The sequence below is a fragment of the Hyla sarda genome, chromosome 11 (assembly GCF_029499605.1).
Source record: "Hyla sarda isolate aHylSar1 chromosome 11, aHylSar1.hap1, whole genome shotgun sequence".
Classification (NCBI taxonomy): Eukaryota; Metazoa; Chordata; class Amphibia; order Anura; family Hylidae; genus Hyla; species Hyla sarda.
The window spans coordinates 3,947,181-3,969,477 of record NC_079199.1 but is presented as its reverse complement, the minus strand read 5'-3'; the positions used below and the strand labels follow the sequence as shown (position 1 = coordinate 3,969,477).

Here is a 22,297-nt window from a genome sequence, read left to right as displayed (position 1 = left end):
ATGTGATCTGATCCGCTGTGTGTTACCTTATTATAATGGACAACAGCGCGATGTGATCTGATCCGCTGTGTGTTACCTTATTATAATGGACACTTGCGCGATGTGATCTGATCCGCTGTGTGTTACCTTATTATAATGGACATCAGCGCGATGTGATCTGATCCGCTGTGTGTTACCTTATTATAATGGACATCAGCGCGATGTGATCTGATCCGCTGTGTGTTACCTTATTATAATGGATGGCGGCGCGATGTGATCTGATCCGCTGTGTGTTACCTTATTATAATGGATGGCGGCGCGATGTGATCTGATCCGCTGTGTGTTACCTTATTATAATGGATGGTGGCGCGATGTGTTCTGATCCGCTGTGTGTTACCTTATTATAATGGACAACAGCGCGATGTGATCTGATCCGCTGTGTGTTACCTTATTATAATGGACAACAGCGCAATGTGATCTGATCCGCTGTGTGTTACCTTATTATAATGGACATCGGTGCGATGTGATCTGATCCACTGTGTGTTACCTTATTATAATGGATGGTGGCGCGATGTGATCTGATCCGCTGTGTGTTACCTTATTATAATGGACGGTGGCGCGATGTGATCTGATCCGCTGTGTGTTACCTTATTATAATGGATATCGGCGCAATGTGATCTGATCCGCTGTGTCTTACCTTATTATAATGGACATTGGTGCGATGTGATCTGATCCGCTGTGTGTTACCTTATTATAATGGATGGCGGCGCGATGTGATCTGATCCGCTGTGTGTTACCTTATTATAATGGACATCGGTGCGATGTGATCTGATCCGCTGTGTGTTACCTTATTATAATGGATGGCGGCGCGATGTGATCTGATCCGCTGTGTGTTACCTTATTATAATGGACATCGGCACGATGTGATCTGGTCCGCTGTGTGTTACCTTATTATAATGGACATCAGCGCGATGTGATCTGATCCGCTGTGTGTTACCTTATTATAATGGACATCAGCGCGATGTGATCTGATCCGCTATGTGTTACCTTATTATAATGGACATCAGCGCGATGTGAACTGATCCGCTGTGTGTTACCTTATTATAATGGACATCAGCGCGATGTGATCTGATCTGCTGTGTGTTACCTTATTATAATGGATGGCGGCGCGATGTGATCTGATCCGCTGTGTGTTACCTTATTATAATGGACATCAGCGCGATGTGATCTGATCCGCTGTGTGTTACCTTATTATAATGGACATTGGTGCGATGTGATCTGATCCGCTGTGTGTTACCTTATTATAATGGACATCAGCGCGATGTGATCTGATCTGCTGTGTGTTACCTTATTATAATGGATGGTGGCGCGATGTGATCTGATCCGCTGTGTGTTACCTTATTATAATGGACATTGGTGCGATGTGATCTGATCCGCTGTGTGTTACCTTATTATAATGGACATCAGCGCGATGTGATCTGATCCGCTGTGTGTTACCTTATTATAATGGACATCAGCGCGATGTGATCTGATCCGCTGTGTGTTACCTTATTATAATGGACGGCGGTGCGATGTGATCTGATCTGCTGTGTGTTACCTTACTATAATGGATGGCGGCGTGATGTGATCTGATCCGCTGTGTGTTACCTTATTATAATGGACATCAGCGCGATGAGATCTGATCCGCTGTGTGTTACCTTATTATAATGGACATTGGTGCGATGTGATCTGATCCGCTGTGTGTTACCTTATTATAATGGACATCAGCGCGATGTGATCTGATCTGTTGTGTGTTACCTTATTATAATGGACGGTGGCGCGATGTGATCTGATCCGCTGTGTGTTACCTTATTATAATGGATGGCGGCGCGATGTGATCTGATCCGCTGTGTGTTACCTTATTATAATGGACATCGGTGCGATGTGATCTGATCCGCTGTGTGTTACCTTATTATAATGGACATGAGCGCGATGTGATCTGATCCGCTGTGTGTTACCTAATTATAATGGACATCAGCGCGATGTGATCTGATCCGCTGTGTGTTACCTTATTATAATGGACATCGGCGCGATGTGATCTGATCCGCTGTGTGTTACCTTATTATAATGGACATCGGTGTGATGTGATCTGATCCGCTGTGTGTTACCTTATTATAATGGACATCGGTGTGATGTGATCTGATCCGCTGTTTGTTACCTTATTATAATGGATGGCGGCGCGATGTGATCTGATCCGCTGTGTGTTACCTTATTATAATGGATGGCGGCGCGATGTGATCTGATCCTCTGTGTTACCTTATTATAATGGACATCGGTGCGATGTGATCTGATCCGCTGTGTGTTACCTTATTATAATGGACATCGGCGCGATGTGATCTGATCCGCTGTGTGTTACCTTATTATAATGGACATCGGTGCGATGTGATCTGATCCGCTGTGTGTTACCTTATTATAATGGACGGCGGTGCGATGTGATCTGATCCGCTGTGTGTTACCTTATTATAACGGACATCGGTGCAATGTGATCTGATCCACTGTGTGTTACCTTATTATAATGGACGGTGGCGCGATGTGATCTGATCCGCTGTGTGTTACCTTATTATAATGGATGGCGGCGCGATGTGATCTGATCCGCTGTGTTTTACCTTATTATAATGGACGGTGGCGCGATGTGATCTGATCCGCTGTGTGTTACCTTATTATAATGGACATCGGTGTGATGTGATCTGATCCGCTGTGTGTTACCTTATTATGATGGACATCGGCGCGATGTGATCTGATCCGCTGTGTGTTACCTTATTATGATGGACATCGACGCGATGTGATCTGATCCGCTGTGTGTTACCTTATTATAATGGATGGTGGCGCGATGTGATCTGATCCGCTGTGTGTTACCTTATTATAATGGATTGTGGCTCGATGTGATCTGATCCGCTGTGTGTTACCTTATTATAATGGATGGCGGCGCGATGTGATCTGATCTGCTGTGTGTTACCTTATTATAATGGACATCGGTGTGATGTGATCTGATCCGCTGTGTGTTACCTTATTATAATGGATTGTGGCTCGATGTGATCTGATCCGCTGTGTGTTACCTTATTATAATGGATGGCGGCGCGATGTGATCTGATCTGCTGTGTGTTACCTTATTATAATGGACATCGGTGTGATGTGATCTGATCCGCTGTGTGTTACCTTATTATAATGGATTGTGGCGCGATGTGATCTGATCCGCTGTGTGTTACCTTATTATAATGGATGGCGGCGCGATGTGATCTGATCCGCTGTGTGTTACCTTATTATAATGGATGGCGGCGCGATGTGATCTGATCCTCTGTGTGTTACCTTATGGGTCCGGGGGTAGTCGCCTCTTTGTTGGTCAGTAATTTTTTGGGTTCAGCCATTAATGTTGCATTTTCTCCCCTCTAGTTTGGCTCTTCACCCCGAGAGGCTGCTGGTGGCTACTGGGCAAGTTGGGAAGGAGCCGTATATCTGCATTTGGGACTCGTATGCGGTGCAGACCGTCTCCATACTGAAGGATTTTCACACTCACGGGATTGCTTGTCTGGCATTCGATCTGGACGGTCAGGTGGGTGCACGTGTGTGATACAATATAGAGGATAGGAAACATTATAGAGAGGAGTCACCCTACATCATTAATATACAATTCCAGTGTTCTCCTCTTGGTACAGGTGTAGCTCCTCTTGGTACAGGTGTCACTCCTCATGGTACAGATGTAGCTCCTCTTGGTACAGTTGTAGCTCCTCTTGGTACAGGTGTAGCTCCTCTTGGTACAGGTGTCGCTCCTCATGGTACAGGTGTCGCTCCTCATGGTACAGGTGTCGCTCCTCTTGGTACAGGTGTAGCTCCTTATGGTACAGGTGTTGCTCCTCTTGGTACAGGTGTCGCTCCTCTTGGTACAGGTGTAGCTCCTCTTGGTACAGGTGTCACTCCTCTTTATACAGGTGTAGCTCCTCTTGGTACAGGTGTCGCTCCTCTTGGTACAGGTGTCGCTCCTCTTGGTACAGGTGTAGCTCCTCTTGGTACAGGTGTAGCACCTCTTGGTACAGGTGTAGCTCCTCTTGGTACAGGTGTAGCTCCTCTTGGTACAGGTGTAGCTCCTCTTGGTACAGGTGTAGCTCCTCTTGGTACAGGTGTAGCTCCTCTTGGTACAGATGTAGCTCCTTTTGGTACAGGTGTAGCTCCTCTTGGTACAGATGTAGCTCCTCTTTGTACAGGTGTAGCTCCTCTTGGTACAGGTGTAGCTCCTCTTGGTACAGGTGTAGCTCCTCTTGGTACAGGTGTAACTCCTCTCGGTACAGGTGTAGCTCCTCTCGGTACAGGTGTAGCTCCTCTCGGTACAGGTGTAGCTCCTCTCGGTACAGGTGTAGCTCCTCACGGTACAGTTGTAGCTCCTCTTGGTACAGATGTAGCTCCTCTTGGTACAGGTGTCGCTCCTCATGGTACAGGTGTCGCTCCTCTTGGTACAGGTGTCGCTCCTCTTGGTACAGGTGTAGCTCCTCTTGGTACAGGTGTCGCTCCTCTTGGTACAGATGTAGCTCCTCTTGGTACAGGTGTAGCACCTCTTGGTACAGGTGTAGCTCCTCTTGGTACAGGTGTAGCTCCTCTTGGTACAGGTGTAGCTCCTCTTGGTACAGGTGTTGCTCCTCATGGTACAGGTGTTGCTCCTCTTGGTACAGGTGTAGCTCCTCTTGGTACAGGTGTAGCTCCTCTTGGTACAGGTGTCGCTCCTCTTGGTACAGGTGTCGCTCCTCTTGGTACAGGTGTCGCTCCTCTTGGTACAGGTGTCGCTCCTCTTGGTACAGGTGTAGCTCCTCTTGGTACAGGTGTAGCTCCTCTTGGTACAGGTGTAGCTCCTCTTGGTACAGGTGTAGCTCCTCTTGGTACAGGTGTTGCTCCTCATGGTACAGGTGTTGCTCCTCTTGGTACAGGTGTAGCTCCTCTTGGTACAGGTGTAGCTCCTCTTGGTACAGGTGTAGCTCCTCTTGGTACAAGTGTAGCTCCTCTTGGTACAGGTGTAGCTCCTCACGGTACAGTTGTAGCTCCTTATGGTACAGGTGTTGCTCCTCTTGGTACAGGTGTCGCTCCTCTTGGTACAGGTGTAGCTCCTCTTGGTACAGGTGTCGCTCCTCTTTATACAGGTGTAGCTCCTCTTGGTACAGGTGTCGCTCCTCTTGGTACAGGTGTCGCTCCTCTTGGTACAGGTGTAGCTCCTCTTGGTACAGGTGTAGCTCCTCTTGGTACAGGTTTCGCTCCTCTTGGTACAGGTGTAGCTCCTCTTGGTACAGGTGTCGCTCCTCTTTATACAGGTGTAGCTCCTCTTGGTACAGGTGTCGCTCCTCTTGGTACAGGTGTCGCTCCTCTTGGTACAGGTGTCGCTCCTCTTGGTACAGGTGTCGCTCCTCTTGGTACAGGTGTAGCTCCTCTTGGTACAAGTGTAGCTCCTCTTGGTACAGGTGTAGCTCCTCTTGGTACAGGTGTAGCTCCTTATGGTACAGGTGTTGCTCCTCTTGGTACAGGTGTCGCTCCTCTTGGTACAGGTGTAGCTCCTCTTGGTACAGGTGTTGCTCCTCTTGGTACAGGTGTTGCTCCTCTTGGTACAGGTGTAGCTCCTCATGCTGTAGGGAATGTGACTGTGACGTCTTCTCATTGTGTTCTCCTCTCCTCCGTACAGCGTTTGGTGTCTGTCGGCCTCGACTCCAAGAACACGATCTGTGTATGGGACTGGAGGAAAGGGAAGATGCTCTCTATGGCACCCGGGCACACTGACAGGGTGAGGAAGTTTATTATCAGCTTAAGGTGTCACCAATCTGCATTTTTGTGGCTTAAAGATACAATATAGAAAAGATCTTTACGATCACAGTTCTTGCCACACTACAGCTCCCTAGACACAATGTGGGCACTTGGCTTACAGCAGATTCTTATGGCCGGCGAACAATAACTCGCCACTACGAATGACCGTTCATTTTATTTTATTCATCTTGTCCATTCTTGGTATTTTCTTTTTAAGTCCTTAAAAGAAAAAACACTAAATAAGTATGGACACCAAGAGATGAAACCTTCCCAGTTGCTTCAGAGTCTCGGCACGACGTTACAGTCCCGGTGGGCTTTTCCTATATTGTTTGCCTGCTATAAGCCCGGTGTTCATATTATGTATAACAGGGAGCTGTGAGTCAAATATTACCCTTAACCCCTTAAGGACGCAGGACGTAAATGTACGTCCTAGTGAGGTGGTACTTAACGCACCAGGACGTACATTTACGTCCTGTGCATAACCGCGGGCATCGGAGCGATGCCCGTGTCATGCGCGGCTGATCCTGGCTGCTGATCGCAGCCAGGGACCCGCCGGCAATGGCCGACGCCCGCGATCTCGCGGGCGTCCGCCATTAACCCCTCAGGTGCCGGGATCAATACAGATCCCGGCATCTGCGGCAGTGCGCGATTTGAATGAATGATCGGATCGCCCACAGCGCTGCTGCGGGGATCCAATCATTCATAACGCCGCACGGAGGTCCCCTCTCCTTCCTCCGTCCGGCTCCCGGCGTCTCCTGCTCTGGTCTGTGATCGAGCAGACCAGAGCAGAAGATAGCTGATAACACTGATCTGTTCTATGTCCTATACATAGAACAGATCAGTATTAGCAATCATTGTATTGCTATGAATAGTCCCCTATTCAAGTGTAAAAAAATTTTTTAAAAAATGTAAAAGTAAAAGTAAAAAAAAGTGAAAAATCCCCTCCCCCAATAAAAAAGTAAAAAGTAATTTATATGCAAATGTGGTATCAAAAAAAAGTACAGATCACGGCGCAAAAAATGAGCCCTCATACCGCCGCTTATACGGAAAAATAAAAAAGTTAGAGGTCATCAAAATAAAGGGATTATAAACGTACTAATTTGGTTAAAAAGTTTGTGATTTTTTTTAAGCGCAACAATAATAGAAAAGTACGTAATAATGGGTATCATTTTAATCGTATTGACCCTCAGAATAAAGAACACACATCATTTTTACCATAAATTGTACGGCGTGAAAACAAAACCTTCCAAAATTAGCAAAATTGCGTTTTTCGTTTTAATTTCCCCACAAAAATAGTGTTTTTTGGTTGCGCCATACATTTTATGATATAATGAGTGATGCCATTACAAAGGACAACTGGTCGCGCAAAAAACAAGCCCTCATACTAGTCTGTGGATGAAAATATAAAAGAGTTATGATTTTTAGGAAAAAATGAAAACGTAAAAATTAAATTGTCTGAGTCTTTAAGGCCAAAATGGTCTGAGTCCTTAAGGGGTTAAAGGGGTACTCCGCCTCTAGACATCTTATCCCTGATCGCGGGGGTACCGCCGCTGGGAATCCCCGCGATCTCTCCTGCAGCGCCCTGTGTCATCTGGTGCCTCATGACTGGCAATGCAGGGACCAGAGGATCGTGACGTCATCGGCCCGCCCCTCGTGAGGTAATCGCCCTACCCCTCGTGACGTCACACCCTGCCCCTTAATGCAAGTCTGTGGGAGAGTTGTATTAAGGGAGCGGGGCGGGGCCATGACGTCACGAGGGGCGGGGCCATGACCTCACGAGGGGCGGGCCGATGACGTCACGATCCTCCGGTCCCTGCATCACCAGTCATTGGGCACCAGATGACACAGCGCTGCAGGAGAGATCGCGGAGGTTCCCAGCGGCGGACCCCCGCGATCAGGGATAAGATGTCTAGAGGCAGAGTACCCCTTTAATATTGAGTTATTTCTACTGATAAGTAAAAGTAACCTGACAGTATGTATACTAAAACTACAGCTCCCAGCATGCCCTACGGGCTGGAGACCACTACTGCCTACTGTGAGTTGCTGTCCTGTATATGTAGATGTGAGGGCCCCGCTTCATGTTTGTGCTGTGGCCCCTGCACATTAAGCAGCAGCTTCTTATCTCCTCTCTCCAATTCTCTTTCAGATCTTTGACATCTCTTGGGATCTCTACCAACCTAATAAGCTTGTCAGCTGCGGAGTGAAGCACATAAAGGTCTGGATGTGTCGCCTCCTTATTCATTCCTTCTGTTACCATCTGAATTATATATTTATTTGTATCTTATAGAACATCTTCACCAATTGTGGGCAGGAGGTGGTAAGAGGAAGACCTATCTGCTCTACAATATACTGCCCCTAACCTGTACAATATACTGCCTCTATACTGTACCATATACTGCCTCTATACTGTACCATATACTGCCTCTATACTGTACAATATACTGCCCCTCTATATATACTGTACAATATACTGCCTCTATACTGTACAATATACTGCCCCTCTATATATACTGTACAATATACTGCCTCTATACTGTACAATATACTGCCCCTAACCTGTACAATATACTGCCTCTATATATACTGTACAATATACTGCCTCTATACTGTACAATATACTGCCTCTATACTGTACCATATACTGCCTCTATACTGTACCATATACTGCCTCTATACTGTACAATATACTGCCCCTCTATATATACTGTACAATATACTGCCTCTAACCTGTACAATATACTGCCTCTATACTGTACCATATACTGCCTCTATACTGTACAATATACTGCCCCTCTATATATACTGTACAATATACTGCCTCTATACTGTACCATATACTGCCTCTATACTGTACCATATACTGCCTCTATACTGTACAATATACTGCCCCTCTATATATACTGTACAATATACTGCCTCTAACCTGTACAATATACTGCCCCTCTATATATACTGTACAATATACTGCCTCTATACTGTACAATATACTGCCCCTAACCTGTACAATATACTGCCCCTCTATATATACTGTACAATATACTGCCTCTATACTGTACAATATACTGCCTCTATACTGTACCATATACTGCCTCTATACTGTACAATATACTGCCCCTCTATATATACTGTACAATATACTGCCTCTAACCTGTACAATATACTGCCCCTCTATATATACTGTACAATATACTGCCCCTAACCTGTACAATATACTGCCCCTCTATATATACTGTACAATATACTGCCTCTATACTGTACAATATACTGCCCCTAACCTGTACAATATACTGCCCCTCTATATATACTGTACAATATACTGCCTCTATACTGTACCATATACTGCCTCTATACTGTACCATATACTGCCTCTATACTGTACAATGTACTGCCCCTCTATATAAACTGTACAATATACTGCCTCTATACTGTACAATATACTGCCTCTATACTGTACCATATACTGCCTCTATACTGTACAATATACTGCCCCTCTATATATACTGTACAATATACTGCCTCTAACCGGTACAATATACTGCCCCTCTATATATACTGTACAATATACTGCCTCTATACTGTACAAGACACTACCTCTATACTGTACAATATACTGCCTCTATACTGTACAATATACTGCCTCTATACTGTACCATTTACTGCCTCTATACTGTACAATATACTGCCCCTCTATATATACTGTACAATATACTGCCTCTAACCTGTACAATATACTGCCCCTCTATATATACTGTACAATATACTGCCTCTATACTGTACAAGACACTACCTCTATACTGTACAATACACTGCCTCTATACTGTACAATACACTGCCTATATATATACTGTACAATACACTGCCTCTAACCTGTACAATATACTGCCCCTCTATATATACTGTACAATATACTGCCTCTATACTGTACAATATACTGCCCCTCTATATATACTGTACAATATACTGCCTCTAACCTGTACAATATACTGCCCCTCTATATATACTGTACAATATACTGCCTCTATACTGTACAAGACACTACCTCTATACTGTACAATACACTGCCTCTATACTGTACAATACACTGCCTATATATATACTGTACAATATACTGCCTCTATACTGTACAAGACACTACCTCTATACTGTACAAGACACTACCTCTATACTGTACAATACATTGCCTCTATACTGTACAATACACTGCCTCTATATATACTGTACAATACACTGCCTCTATACTGTACAATACACTTCTCCTCTCTCTCTCTCTCTCTCTCTCTCTCTCTCTCTCTCTCTCTCTATATATATATATATATATATATATACTGTACAATATACTGCCCCTCTATATATACTGTACAATATACTGCCTCTAACCTGTACAATATACTGCCTCTAACCTGTACAATATACTGCCTCTATATATACTGTACAATATACTGCCTCTAACCTGTACAATATACTGCCTCTATACTGTACAATATACTGCCTCTATACTGTACAATACACTGCCTCTATACTGTACAGTATACTGCCCCTATACTGTACAAGACACTGCCTCTATATATACTGTACAATATACTGCCTCTATACTGTACAATATACTGCCTCTATACTGTACAATACACTGCCTCTATACTGTACAGTATACTGCCTCTATACTGTACAGTATACTGCCTCTATACTGTACAAGACACTGCCTCTATATATACTGTACAATATACTGCCTCTATACTGTACAATACACTGCCTCTATCTATACTGTACAATACACTGCCTCTATACTGTACAATACACTGCCTCTATACTGTACAATATACTGCCCCTCTATATATGCTGTACAATATACTGCCTCTATACTGTACAATATACTGCCTCTATACTGTACAATACACTGCTCATATATATATATATATATATATATATATATATATATATATATATTATATATATATATACTGTTCAATACACTGCTCCTCTATATATATTATATATATATATATATATATATATATATATATATATATATACTGTTCAATACACTGCTCCTCTATCTCTCTCTCTCTCTCTCTCTCTCTCTCTCTATATATATATATGTGTATATATATATATATATATATACATATACTGTACTGTACAATACACTGCCCCTCTATATATACTGTACAATACACTGCCCCTCTATATATACATATATATATACATATATATATATATATATATATATATATATACTGTACAATATTCTGCTTCTCTATATATACATATATATATATATATATATATATATATACTGTACAATACACTGCTTCTCTATATATACTGTACAATATACTGCCTCTCCATACTTCACTGATTTGTTTTAGATCCATCTTTTGTGTAGCAAAAGATTCCTCCCCTTCTGTATTCTGTTGTGGTTACCAATGAGGCCCCATGTGATCATCTTCTCCCAGGGGCCACATAGAACCCCCAAAACTCAGATGTCTCCGGCAGAGAAGTTTTGGATTTGTTGTCCCACATCCCGATGAGAATCAGCATATACTGTGCCTTGTACCTCCATGACCTGTCCTGACCCACAGCCTCCACATCTCCTCCATACCATGCAGATAAGCAGGAGGACTCGTACTCCGCAGACCGCGCCACTTAAGTAACATTTCACTGCCCTGTTTACTCTGAATTATTTATCCAATCAGATGAATTATTTATGGAAAGATAAGTGTTTCAATTCACACTGAGGCTGCGCGGCCCCGCCAGGTCACCAGGAGCGTCTCTTATCTATTACCGAACGGCGAGACGTGATGTGCGCTGGGACATTGTATTAACAAGGCGTCTGCTGCAGTGAAACCTTACGTTCCTCCATCTAAATGTTCACTGTAGTAGTAAACAGGAGCAGCTTTGTTTGTATTCCTGTGCAGAGTAATTATATTACTGGTTATAATCACTAGAGTCTGGAGAGTAATAATATTACTGGTTATAGTCACTAGAGTCTGGAGAGTAATAATATTACTGGTTATAGTCACTAGAGTCTGCCGAGTAATTATATTACTGGTTATAATCACTAGAGTCTGGAGAGTAATAATATTACTGGTTATAGTCACTAGAGTCTGGAGAGTAATAATATTACTGGTTATAGTCACTAGAGTCTGCCGAGTAATTATATTACTGGTTATAATCACTAGAGTCTGGAGAGTAATAATATTACTGGTTATAGTCACTAGAGTCTGGAGAGTAATAATATTACTGGTTATAGTCACTAGAGTCTGGAGAGTAATTATATTACTGGTTAGAGTCACTAGAGTCTGGAGAGTAATAATATTACTGGTTCTAATCACTAGAGTCTGGAGAGTAATAATATTACTGGTTAGAGTCACTAGAGACTGTAGAGTAATAATATTACAGGTTATAGTCACTAGAGTCTGGAGAGTAATAATATTACTGGTTATAGTCACTAGAGTCTGGAGAGTAATTATATTACTGGTTATAGTCACTAGAGTCTGGAGAGTAATAATATTACTGGTTCTAATCACTAAAGTCTGGAGAGTAATAATATTACTGGTTATAGTCACTAGAGTCTGGAGAGTAATAATATTACTGGTTATAATCACTAGAGTCTGGAGAGTAATAATATTACTGGTTATAATCACTAGAGTCTGGAGAGTAATAATATTACTGGTTATAGTCACTAGAGTCTGGAGAGTAATAATATTACTGGTTATAGTCACTAGAGTCTGGAGAGTAATAATATTACTTGTTATAGTCACTAGAGTCTGGAGAGTAATAATATTACTGGTTATAGTCACTAGAGTCTGGAGAGTAATAATATTACTGGTTATAGTCTCTAGAGTCTGGAGAGTAATAATATTACTGGTTCTAATCACTAGAGTCTGGAGAGTAATAATATTACTGGTTAGAGTCACTAGAGACTGTAGAGTAATAATATTACAGGTTATAGTCACTAGAGTCTGGAGAGTAATAATATTACTGGTTATAGTCACTAGAGTCTGGAGAGTAATTATATTACTGGTTATAGTCACTAGAGTCTGGAGAGTAATAATATTACTGGTTCTAATCACTAAAGTCTGGAGAGTAATAATATTACTGGTTATAGTCACTAGAGTCTGGAGAGTAATAATATTACTGGTTATAATCACTAGAGTCTGGAGAGTAAGTCACTAGAGTCTGGAGAGTAATAATATTACTGGTTATAATCACTAGAGTCTGGAGAGTAATAATATTACTGGTTATAGTCACTAGAGTCTGGAGAGTAATAATATTACTGGTTATAGTCACTAGAGTCTGGAGAGTAATAATATTACTGGTTATAGTCACTAGAGTCTGGAGAGTAATAATATTACTGGTTATAGTCTCTAGAGTCTGGAGAGTAATAATATTACTGGTTCTAATCACTAGAGTCTGGAGAGTAATAATATTACTGGTTATAGTCACTAGAGTCTGGAGAGTAATAATATTACTGGTTATAGTCACTAGAGTCTGGAGAGTAATAATATTACTGGTTATAGTCACTAGAGTCTGGAGAGTAATAATATTACTGGTTATAGTCACTAGAGTCTGGAGAGTAATAATATTACTGGTTATAGTCTCTAGAGTCTGGAGAGTAATAATATTACTGGTTCTAATCACTAGAGTCTGGAGAGTAATAATATTACTGGTTATAGTCACTAGAGTCTGGAGAGTAATAATATTACTGGTTATAGTCACTAGAGTCTGGAGAGTAATAATATTACTGGTTATAATCACTAGAGTCTGGAGAGTAATAATATTACTGGTTATAGTCACTAGAGTCTGGAGAGTAATAATATTACGGGTTATAGTCACTAGAGTCTGGAGAGTAATAATATTACTGGTTATAGTCACTAGAGTCTGGAGAGTAATAATATTACTGGTTATAGTCACTAGAGTCTGGAGAGTAATAATATTACTGGTTATAATCACTAGAGTCTGGAGAGTAAGTCACTAGAGTCTGGAGAGTAATAGTATTACTGGTTATAATCACTAGAGTCTGGAGAGTAAGTCACTAGAGTCTGGAGAGTAATAATATTACTGGTTATAATCACTAGAGTCTGGAGAGTAATAATATTACTGGTTCATATGATCACTAGAGTCTGGAGAGTAATAATATTACAGGTTATAGTCACTAGAGTCTGGAGAGTAATAATATTACTGGTTATAGTCACTAGACTCTGGAGAGTAATAATATTACTGGTTATAGTCACTAGAGTCTGGAGAGTAATAATATTACTGGTTATAATCACTAGAGTCTGGAGAGTAAGTCACTAGAGTCTGGAGAGTAATAGTATTACTGGTTATAATCACTAGAGTCTGGAGAGTAAGTCACTAGAGTCTGGAGAGTAATAATATTACTGGTTATAATCACTAGAGTCTGGAGAGTAACAATATTACTGGTTATAATCTCTAGAATCTGGAGAGTAATTATATTACTGGTTATAGTCACTAGAGTCTGGAGAGTAATAATATTACAGGTTTATATGATCACGAGAGTCTGGAGAGTAATAATATTACTGGTTCTAATCACTAAAGTCTGGAGAGTAATAATATTACTGGTTATAGTCACTAGAGTCTGGAGAGTAATAATATTACTGGTTATAATCACTAGAGTCTGGAGAGTAAGTCACTAGAGTCTGGAGAGTAATAATATTACTGGTTATAATCACTAGAGTCTGGAGAGTAATAATATTACTGCTTATAGTCACTAGAGTCTGGAGAGTAATAATATTACTGGTTATAGTCACTAGAGTCTGGAGAGTAATAATATTACTGGTTATAGTCACTAGAGTCTGGAGAGTAATAATATTACTGGTTATAGTCACTAGAGTCTGGAGAGTAATAATATTACTGGTTATAGTCTCTAGAGTCTGGAGAGTAATAATATTACTGGTTCTAATCACTAGAGTCTGGAGAGTAATAATATTACTGGTTAGAGTCACTAGAGACTGTAGAGTAATAATATTACAGGTTATAGTCACTAGAGTCTGGAGAGTAATAATATTACTGGTTATAGTCACTAGAGTCTGGAGAGTAATTATATTACTGGTTATAGTCACTAGAGTCTGGAGAGTAATAATATTACTGGTTCTAATCACTAAAGTCTGGAGAGTAATAATATTACTGGTTATAGTCACTAGAGTCTGGAGAGTAATAATATTACTGGTTATAATCACTAGAGTCTGGAGAGTAAGTCACTAGAGTCTGGAGAGTAATAATATTACTGGTTATAATCACTAGAGTCTGGAGAGTAATAATATTACTGGTTATAGTCACTAGAGTCTGGAGAGTAATAATATTACTGGTTATAGTCACTAGAGTCTGGAGAGTAATAATATTACTGGTTATAGTCACTAGAGTCTGGAGAGTAATAATATTACTGGTTATAGTCTCTAGAGTCTGGAGAGTAATAATATTACTGGTTCTAATCACTAGAGTCTGGAGAGTAATAATATTACTGGTTATAGTCACTAGAGTCTGGAGAGTAATAATATTACTGGTTATAGTCACTAGAGTCTGGAGAGTAATAATATTACTGGTTATAATCACTAGAGTCTGGAGAGTAATAATATTACTGGTTATAGTCACTAGAGTCTGGAGAGTAATAATATTACGGGTTATAGTCACTAGAGTCTGGAGAGTAATAATATTACTGGTTATAGTCACTAGAGTCTGGAGAGTAATAATATTACTGGTTATAGTCACTAGAGTCTGGAGAGTAATAATATTACTGGTTATAATCACTAGAGTCTGGAGAGTAAGTCACTAGAGTCTGGAGAGTAATAGTATTACTGGTTATAATCACTAGAGTCTGGAGAGTAAGTCACTAGAGTCTGGAGAGTAATAATATTACTGGTTATAATCACTAGAGTCTGGAGAGTAATAATATTACTGGTTCATATGATCACTAGAGTCTGGAGAGTAATAATATTACAGGTTATAGTCACTAGAGTCTGGAGAGTAATAATATTACTGGTTATAGTCACTAGAGTCTGGAGAGTAATAATATTACTGGTTATAGTCACTAGAGTCTGGAGAGTAATAATATTACTGGTTATAATCACTAGAGTCTGGAGAGTAAGTCACTAGAGTCTGGAGAGTAATAGTATTACTGGTTATAATCACTAGAGTCTGGAGAGTAAGTCACTAGAGTCTGGAGAGTAATAATATTACTGGTTATAATCACTAGAGTCTGGAGAGTAACAATATTACTGGTTATAATCTCTAGAATCTGGAGAGTAATTATATTACTGGTTATAGTCACTAGAGTCTGGAGAGTAATAATATTACAGGTTTATATGATCACGAGAGTCTGGAGAGTAATAATATTACTGGTTATAATCACTAGAGTCTGGAGAGTAATAATATTACTGGTTCTAATCACTAGAGTCTGGAGAGTAATAATATTACTGGTTATATAATCACTAGAGTCTGGAGAGTAATAATTTTACAGGTTATATAATCACTAGAGTCTGGAGAGTAATAATATTACAGTTTTATATGATCACGAGAGTCTGTAGAGTAATAATATTACTGGTTATTATCACTAGAGCCTGGAGAGTAATAATATTACAGGTTATATAATCACTAGAATCTGGAGAGTAATAATATTACAGGTTATATAATCACTAGAGTCTGGAGAGTAATAATATTACAGTTTTATATGATCATGACAGTCTGTAGAGTAATAATATTACAGGTTATAGTCACTAGAGTCTGGAGAGTAATAATATTACTGGGTATAGTCACTAGAGACTGTAGAGTAATAATATTACAGGTTATAGTCACTAGAGTCTGGAGAGTAATAATATTACTGGTTATAGTCACTAGAGTCTGGAGAGTAATAATATTACAGTTTATAGTCACTAGAGTCTGGAGTGTACAAGAGGCTACATTACAGTGTTTCCTGACAGCCGTTGGCATGCTGGGAGTTAAAGTTTTGCCACATCTGGAAGCACCCTTCTTGGGAAACACTGATGTATGTTATTCATTTGTTATTAGTTTTGACCTCGATACTTCGCTCCCCTTGATTTAATTGTATTTCTATGTGACGGTCGCGCTCGTCCACTCCTCGCCGCACTCTCTAGTAATGGATTTCGTGATTCAGAATCCAGATCTTTCATTAAGCTGGAAGGAGGTTGCGGCATCGAATCAATAGAAAAGGGGGGTGTCTGGCCTCATATTAGAAAAATATGGAATCCCGTAACTGTGTGATGGAGGGGGCAATGGATTGTCCCGGAAGTGTTATTGCTAAAAGCTGAAGCAATATTCCTGGTCTCAGCCCCGCCCCCTGTATGACATCATTGATATATAGTAGTAATATAAGGTGATCACAGCCCCGCCTCCTGTATGACATCACTGATATAATATAATAGTAATATAATGACATGTGATCATAGCCCTGCCCCCTGTATGACAATGATATAATATAATAGTAATATAATAGCATGTGATCATAGCCCCGCCCCCTGTATGACATCACTGATTTAATATAATAGTAATATATGACATGTGATCACAGCCCCGCCTCCTGTATGACATCACTGATATAATATAATAGTAATATAATAACATGTGATCATAGCCCTGCCCCCTGTATGACATCACTGATATAATATAATAGTAATATAATGACGTGATCACAGCCCCGCCTCCTGTATGATATATTACTATTATATTATATCAGTGATGTCATACAGGGGGCGGGGCTGTGATCACATATCATTATATAACTATTATATTATATCAGTTATGCCATACAGGGGGTGGGGCTGTGATCACATGTCATTTTATTACTATTTTATATCAGTGATGTCATACAGGGGGTGGAGCTTTGATCACATGTCATTATATTACTATTATATCAGTGATGTCATCACATGTCATTATATAACTATTATATTATATCAGTGATGTCATACAGGGGGCGGGGCTGTTATCACATGTCATTATATTACTATTAAATTATATCAGTGATGTCATACAGGAGGCGGGGCTGTGATCACATGTCATTATATTACTATTATATTATATCAGTGATGTCATACAGGGGGCTGTGATCACATGCCATTATATTACTATTATATTATATCAGTGATGTCATACAGGGGGTGGGGCTGTGATCACATTTCATTATATTACTATTATATTATATCAGTGATGTCATACAGGGGCCTGTGATCACATGCCATTATATTACTATTATATTATATCAGTGATGTCATACAGGGGGTGGGGCTGTGATCACATTTCATTATATTACTATTATATTATATCAGTGATGTCATACAGGAGGCGGGGCTGTGATCACATGTCATTATATTACTATTATATCATTGATGTCATACAGGGGGCGGGGCTGTGATCACATGTCATTATATTACTATTATATTATATCAGTGATGTCATACAGGGGGCTGTGATCACATGCCATTATATTACTATTATATTATATCAGTGATGTCATACAGGGGGCTGTGATCACATGTCATTATATTACTATTATATTATATCAGTGATGTCATACAGGGGGCGGGGCTGTGATCACATGTCATTATATTACTATTATATGATATCAGTGATGTCATACGGGGGGTGGGGCTGTGATTACATGTCATTATATTACTATTATATTATATCAGTGATGTCATGGGGGAGGGGCTGTGATCACATGTCATTATATTACTATTATATTATATCAGTGATGTCATACAGGGGGTGGGGCTGTGATCACATGTCATTATATTACTATTATATTATATCAGTGATGTCATACAGGAGGCGGGGCTGTGATCACATGTCATTATATTACTATTATATCATTGATGTCATACAGGGGGCGGGGCTGTGATCACATGTCATTATATTATATTATATCAGTGATGTCATACAGGAGGCGGGGCTGTGATCACATGTCATTATATTACTATTATATTATATCAGTGATGTCATACAGGGGGCTGTGATCACATGCCATTATATTACTATTATATTATATCAGTGATGTCATACAGGGGGCTGTGATCACATGTCATTATATTACTATTATATTATATCAGTGATGTCATACAGGGGGCGGGGCTGTGATCACATGTCATTATATTACTATTATATGATATCAGTGATGTCATACGGGGGTGGGGCTGTGATCACATGTCATTATATTACTATTATATTATATCAGTGATGTCATGGGGGAGGGGCTGTGATCACATGTCATTATATTACTATTATATTATATCAGTGATGTCATACAGGGGGCGGGGCTGTGATTACATGTCATTATATTACTATTATATTATATCAGTGATGTCATACAGGAGGCGGGGCTGTGATCACATGTCATTATATTACTATTATATTATATCACATGTAATGACATGTGATCACAGCCCCGCCCCTGTATGACATCACTGATATAATATAATAGTAATATAATGACAAGTGATCACAGCCCCGCCCCCTATGACATCACTGATATAATATAATAGTAATATAATGACATGTGATCACAGCACCGCCCCCTGTATGACATCACTGATATAATATAATTGTAATATAATGACATGTGATCACAGCCCCACCCCCTGTATGACATCACTGATATAATATAATAGCAATATAATGACATGTGATCACAGCCCCGCCCCCTGTATGACATCACTGATATAATATAATAGTAATATAATGACATGTGATCACAGCCCCGCCCCCTGTATGACATCACTGATATAATATAATAGTAATATAATGACATGTGATCACAGCCCCGCCCCCTGTATGACATCACTGATTTAATATAATAGTAATATATGACATGTGATCACAGCCCAGCCCCCTGTATGACATCACTGATATAATATAATAGTAATATAATGACATGTGATCACAGCCCCGCCCCCTGTATGACATCACTGATATAATAGTAATATAATGACATGTGATCACAGCCCCGCCCCTGTATGACATCACTGATATAATATAATAGTAATATAATGACAAGTGATCACAGCCCCGCCCCCTATGACATCACTGATATAATATAATAGTAATATAATGACATGTGATCACAGCACCGCCCCCTGTATGACATCACTGATATAATATAATTGTAATATAATGACATGTGATCACAGCCCCACCCCCTGTATGACATCACTGATATAATATAATAGCAATATAATGACATGTGATCACAGCCCCGCCCCCTGTATGACATCACTGATATAATATAATAGTAATATAATGACATGTGATCACAGCCCCGCCCCCTGTATGACATCACTGATATAATATAATAGTAATATAATGACATGTGATCACAGCCCCGCCCCCTGTATGACATCACTGATTTAATATAATAGTAATATATGACATGTGATCACAGCCCAGCCCCCTGTATGACATCACTGATATAATATAATAGTAATATAATGACATGTGATCACAGCCCCGCCCCCTGTATGACATCACTGATATAATAGTAATATAATGACATGTGATCACAGCCCCGCCCCCTGTATGACATCACTGATATAATATAATAGTAATATAATGACATGTGATCACAGCCCCCTGTATGACATCACTGATATAATATAATAGTAATATAATGACATGTGATCACAGCCCCGCCCCCTGTATGACATCACTGATATAATATAATAGTAATATAATGATGTGATCATAGCCCCGCCCCCTGTATGACATCACTGATTTAATATAATAGTAATATATGACATGTGATCACAGCCCCGCCCCTGTATGACATCACTGATATAATATAATAGTAATATAATGACATGTGATCACAGCCCCGCCCCCTGTATGACATCACTGATATAATATAATAGTAATATATGACATGTGATCACAGCCCAGCCCCCTGTATGACATCACTGATATAATATAATTACTTTGTAATCAGACATATGATCTTACATGACAGTCACAGCTATTCTGGGGTCTGTGCCCCTCGGTATCCCCCTCCTGGTGTATCTGATCCTGTCCCCTGTATCCCTGGTTGTCTGTGCCCCTCGGTATCTCCCTCCTGGTGTATCTGATCCTGTCCCTCGTATCCCTGGTTGTCTGTGCCCCTCGGTATCTCCCTCCTGGTGTATCTGATCCTGTCCCCCGTATCCCTGGTTGTCTGCGCCCCTCGGTATCCCCCTCCTGGTGTATCCGATCCTGTCCCTCATATCCCTGGTTGTCTGCACCCCTCGGTATCCCCCTCCTGGTGTATCTGATCCTGTCCCCTGTATCCCTGGTTGTCTGCACCCCTCGGTATCCCCCTCCTGGTGTATCTGATCCTGTCCCCTGTATCCCTGGTTGTCTGCGCCCCTCGGTATCCCCCTCCTGGTGTATCTGATCCTGTCCCTCGTATCCCTGGTTGTCTGCGCCCCTCGGTATCCCCCTCCTGGTGTATCCGATCCTGTCCCTCGTATCCCTGGTTGTCTGCACCCCTCGGTATCCCCCTCCTGGTGTATCCGATCCTGTCCCTCGTATCCCTGGTTGTCTGCACCCCTCGGTATCCCCCTCCTGGTGTATCTGATCATGTCCCTCGTATCCCTGGTTGTCTGCGCCCCTCGGGATCCCCCTCCTGGTGTATCCGATCCTGTCCCCTGTATCCCTGGTTGTCTGCGCCCCTCGGTATCTCCCTCCTGGTGTATCCGATCCTGTCCCCCGTATCCCTGGTTGTCTGCGCCCCTCGGTATTCCCCTCCTGGTGTATCTGATCCTGTCCCTCTTATCCCTGGTTGTCTGCGCCCCTCGGTATCCCCCTCCTGGTGTATCTGATCCTGTCCCCTGTATCCCTGGTTGTCTGCGCCCCTCAGTATCCCCCTCCTGGTGTATCCAATCCTGTCCCTCGTATCCCTGGTTGTCTATGCCCCTCGGTATCCCCCTCCTGGTGTATCTGATCCTGTCCCCTGTATCCCTGGTTGTCTGCGCCCCTTATTATCCCCCTCCTGGTGTATCCAATCCTGTCCCTCGTATCCCTGGTTGTCTGCACCCCTCGGTATCCCCCTCCTGGTGTACCTGATCCTGTCCCCTGTATCCCTGGTTGTCTGCGCCCCTCGGTATCCCCCTCCTGGTGTATCTGATCCTGTCCCCTGTATCCCTGGTTGTCTGCGCCCCTCATTATCCCCCTCCTGGTGTATCCAATCCTGTCCCTCGTATCCCTGGTTGTCTATGCCCTATCGGTATCCCCCTCCTGGTGTATCTGATCCTGTCCCCTGTATCCCTGGTTGTCTGCGCCCCTTGGTATCCCCCTCCTGGTGTATCTGATCCGGTCCCCTGTATCCCTGGTTGTCTGCACCCCTCGGTATCCCCCCTCCTGGTGTACCTGATCCTGTCCCTCGTATCCCTGGTTGTCTGCGCCCCTCGGTATCCCCCTCCTGGTGTATCTGATCCTGTCCCCTGTATCCCTGGTTGTCTGCGCCCCTCAGTATCCCCCTCCTGGTGTATCCAATCCTGTCCCTCGT

General features: G+C 41.4%; 1 protein-coding gene across 6 annotated transcripts in view; it reads left to right on the top strand.

Moving 5' to 3' along the window:
* The window catches only part of EML5 (EMAP like 5), a 151,480-nt gene that overhangs the window by 64,974 nt on the left and 64,209 nt on the right, over nt 1-22,297 (top strand). For 4 of the 6 annotated variants that reach the window (XM_056545623.1, XM_056545620.1, XM_056545619.1 and 1 more), the window contains exons 2-4: nt 3,409-3,568; nt 5,675-5,773; nt 7,940-8,008. In XM_056545623.1, the coding sequence (XP_056401598.1) occupies nt 5,741-5,773; nt 7,940-8,008 (102 nt within the window). In that variant the 5' untranslated portion in view covers nt 3,409-3,568; nt 5,675-5,740. The remainder of the gene's footprint in view (nt 1-3,408; nt 3,569-5,674; nt 5,774-7,939; nt 8,009-22,297) is intronic. The other 2 variants (XM_056545621.1, XM_056545622.1) reach the window with 1 other exon arrangement.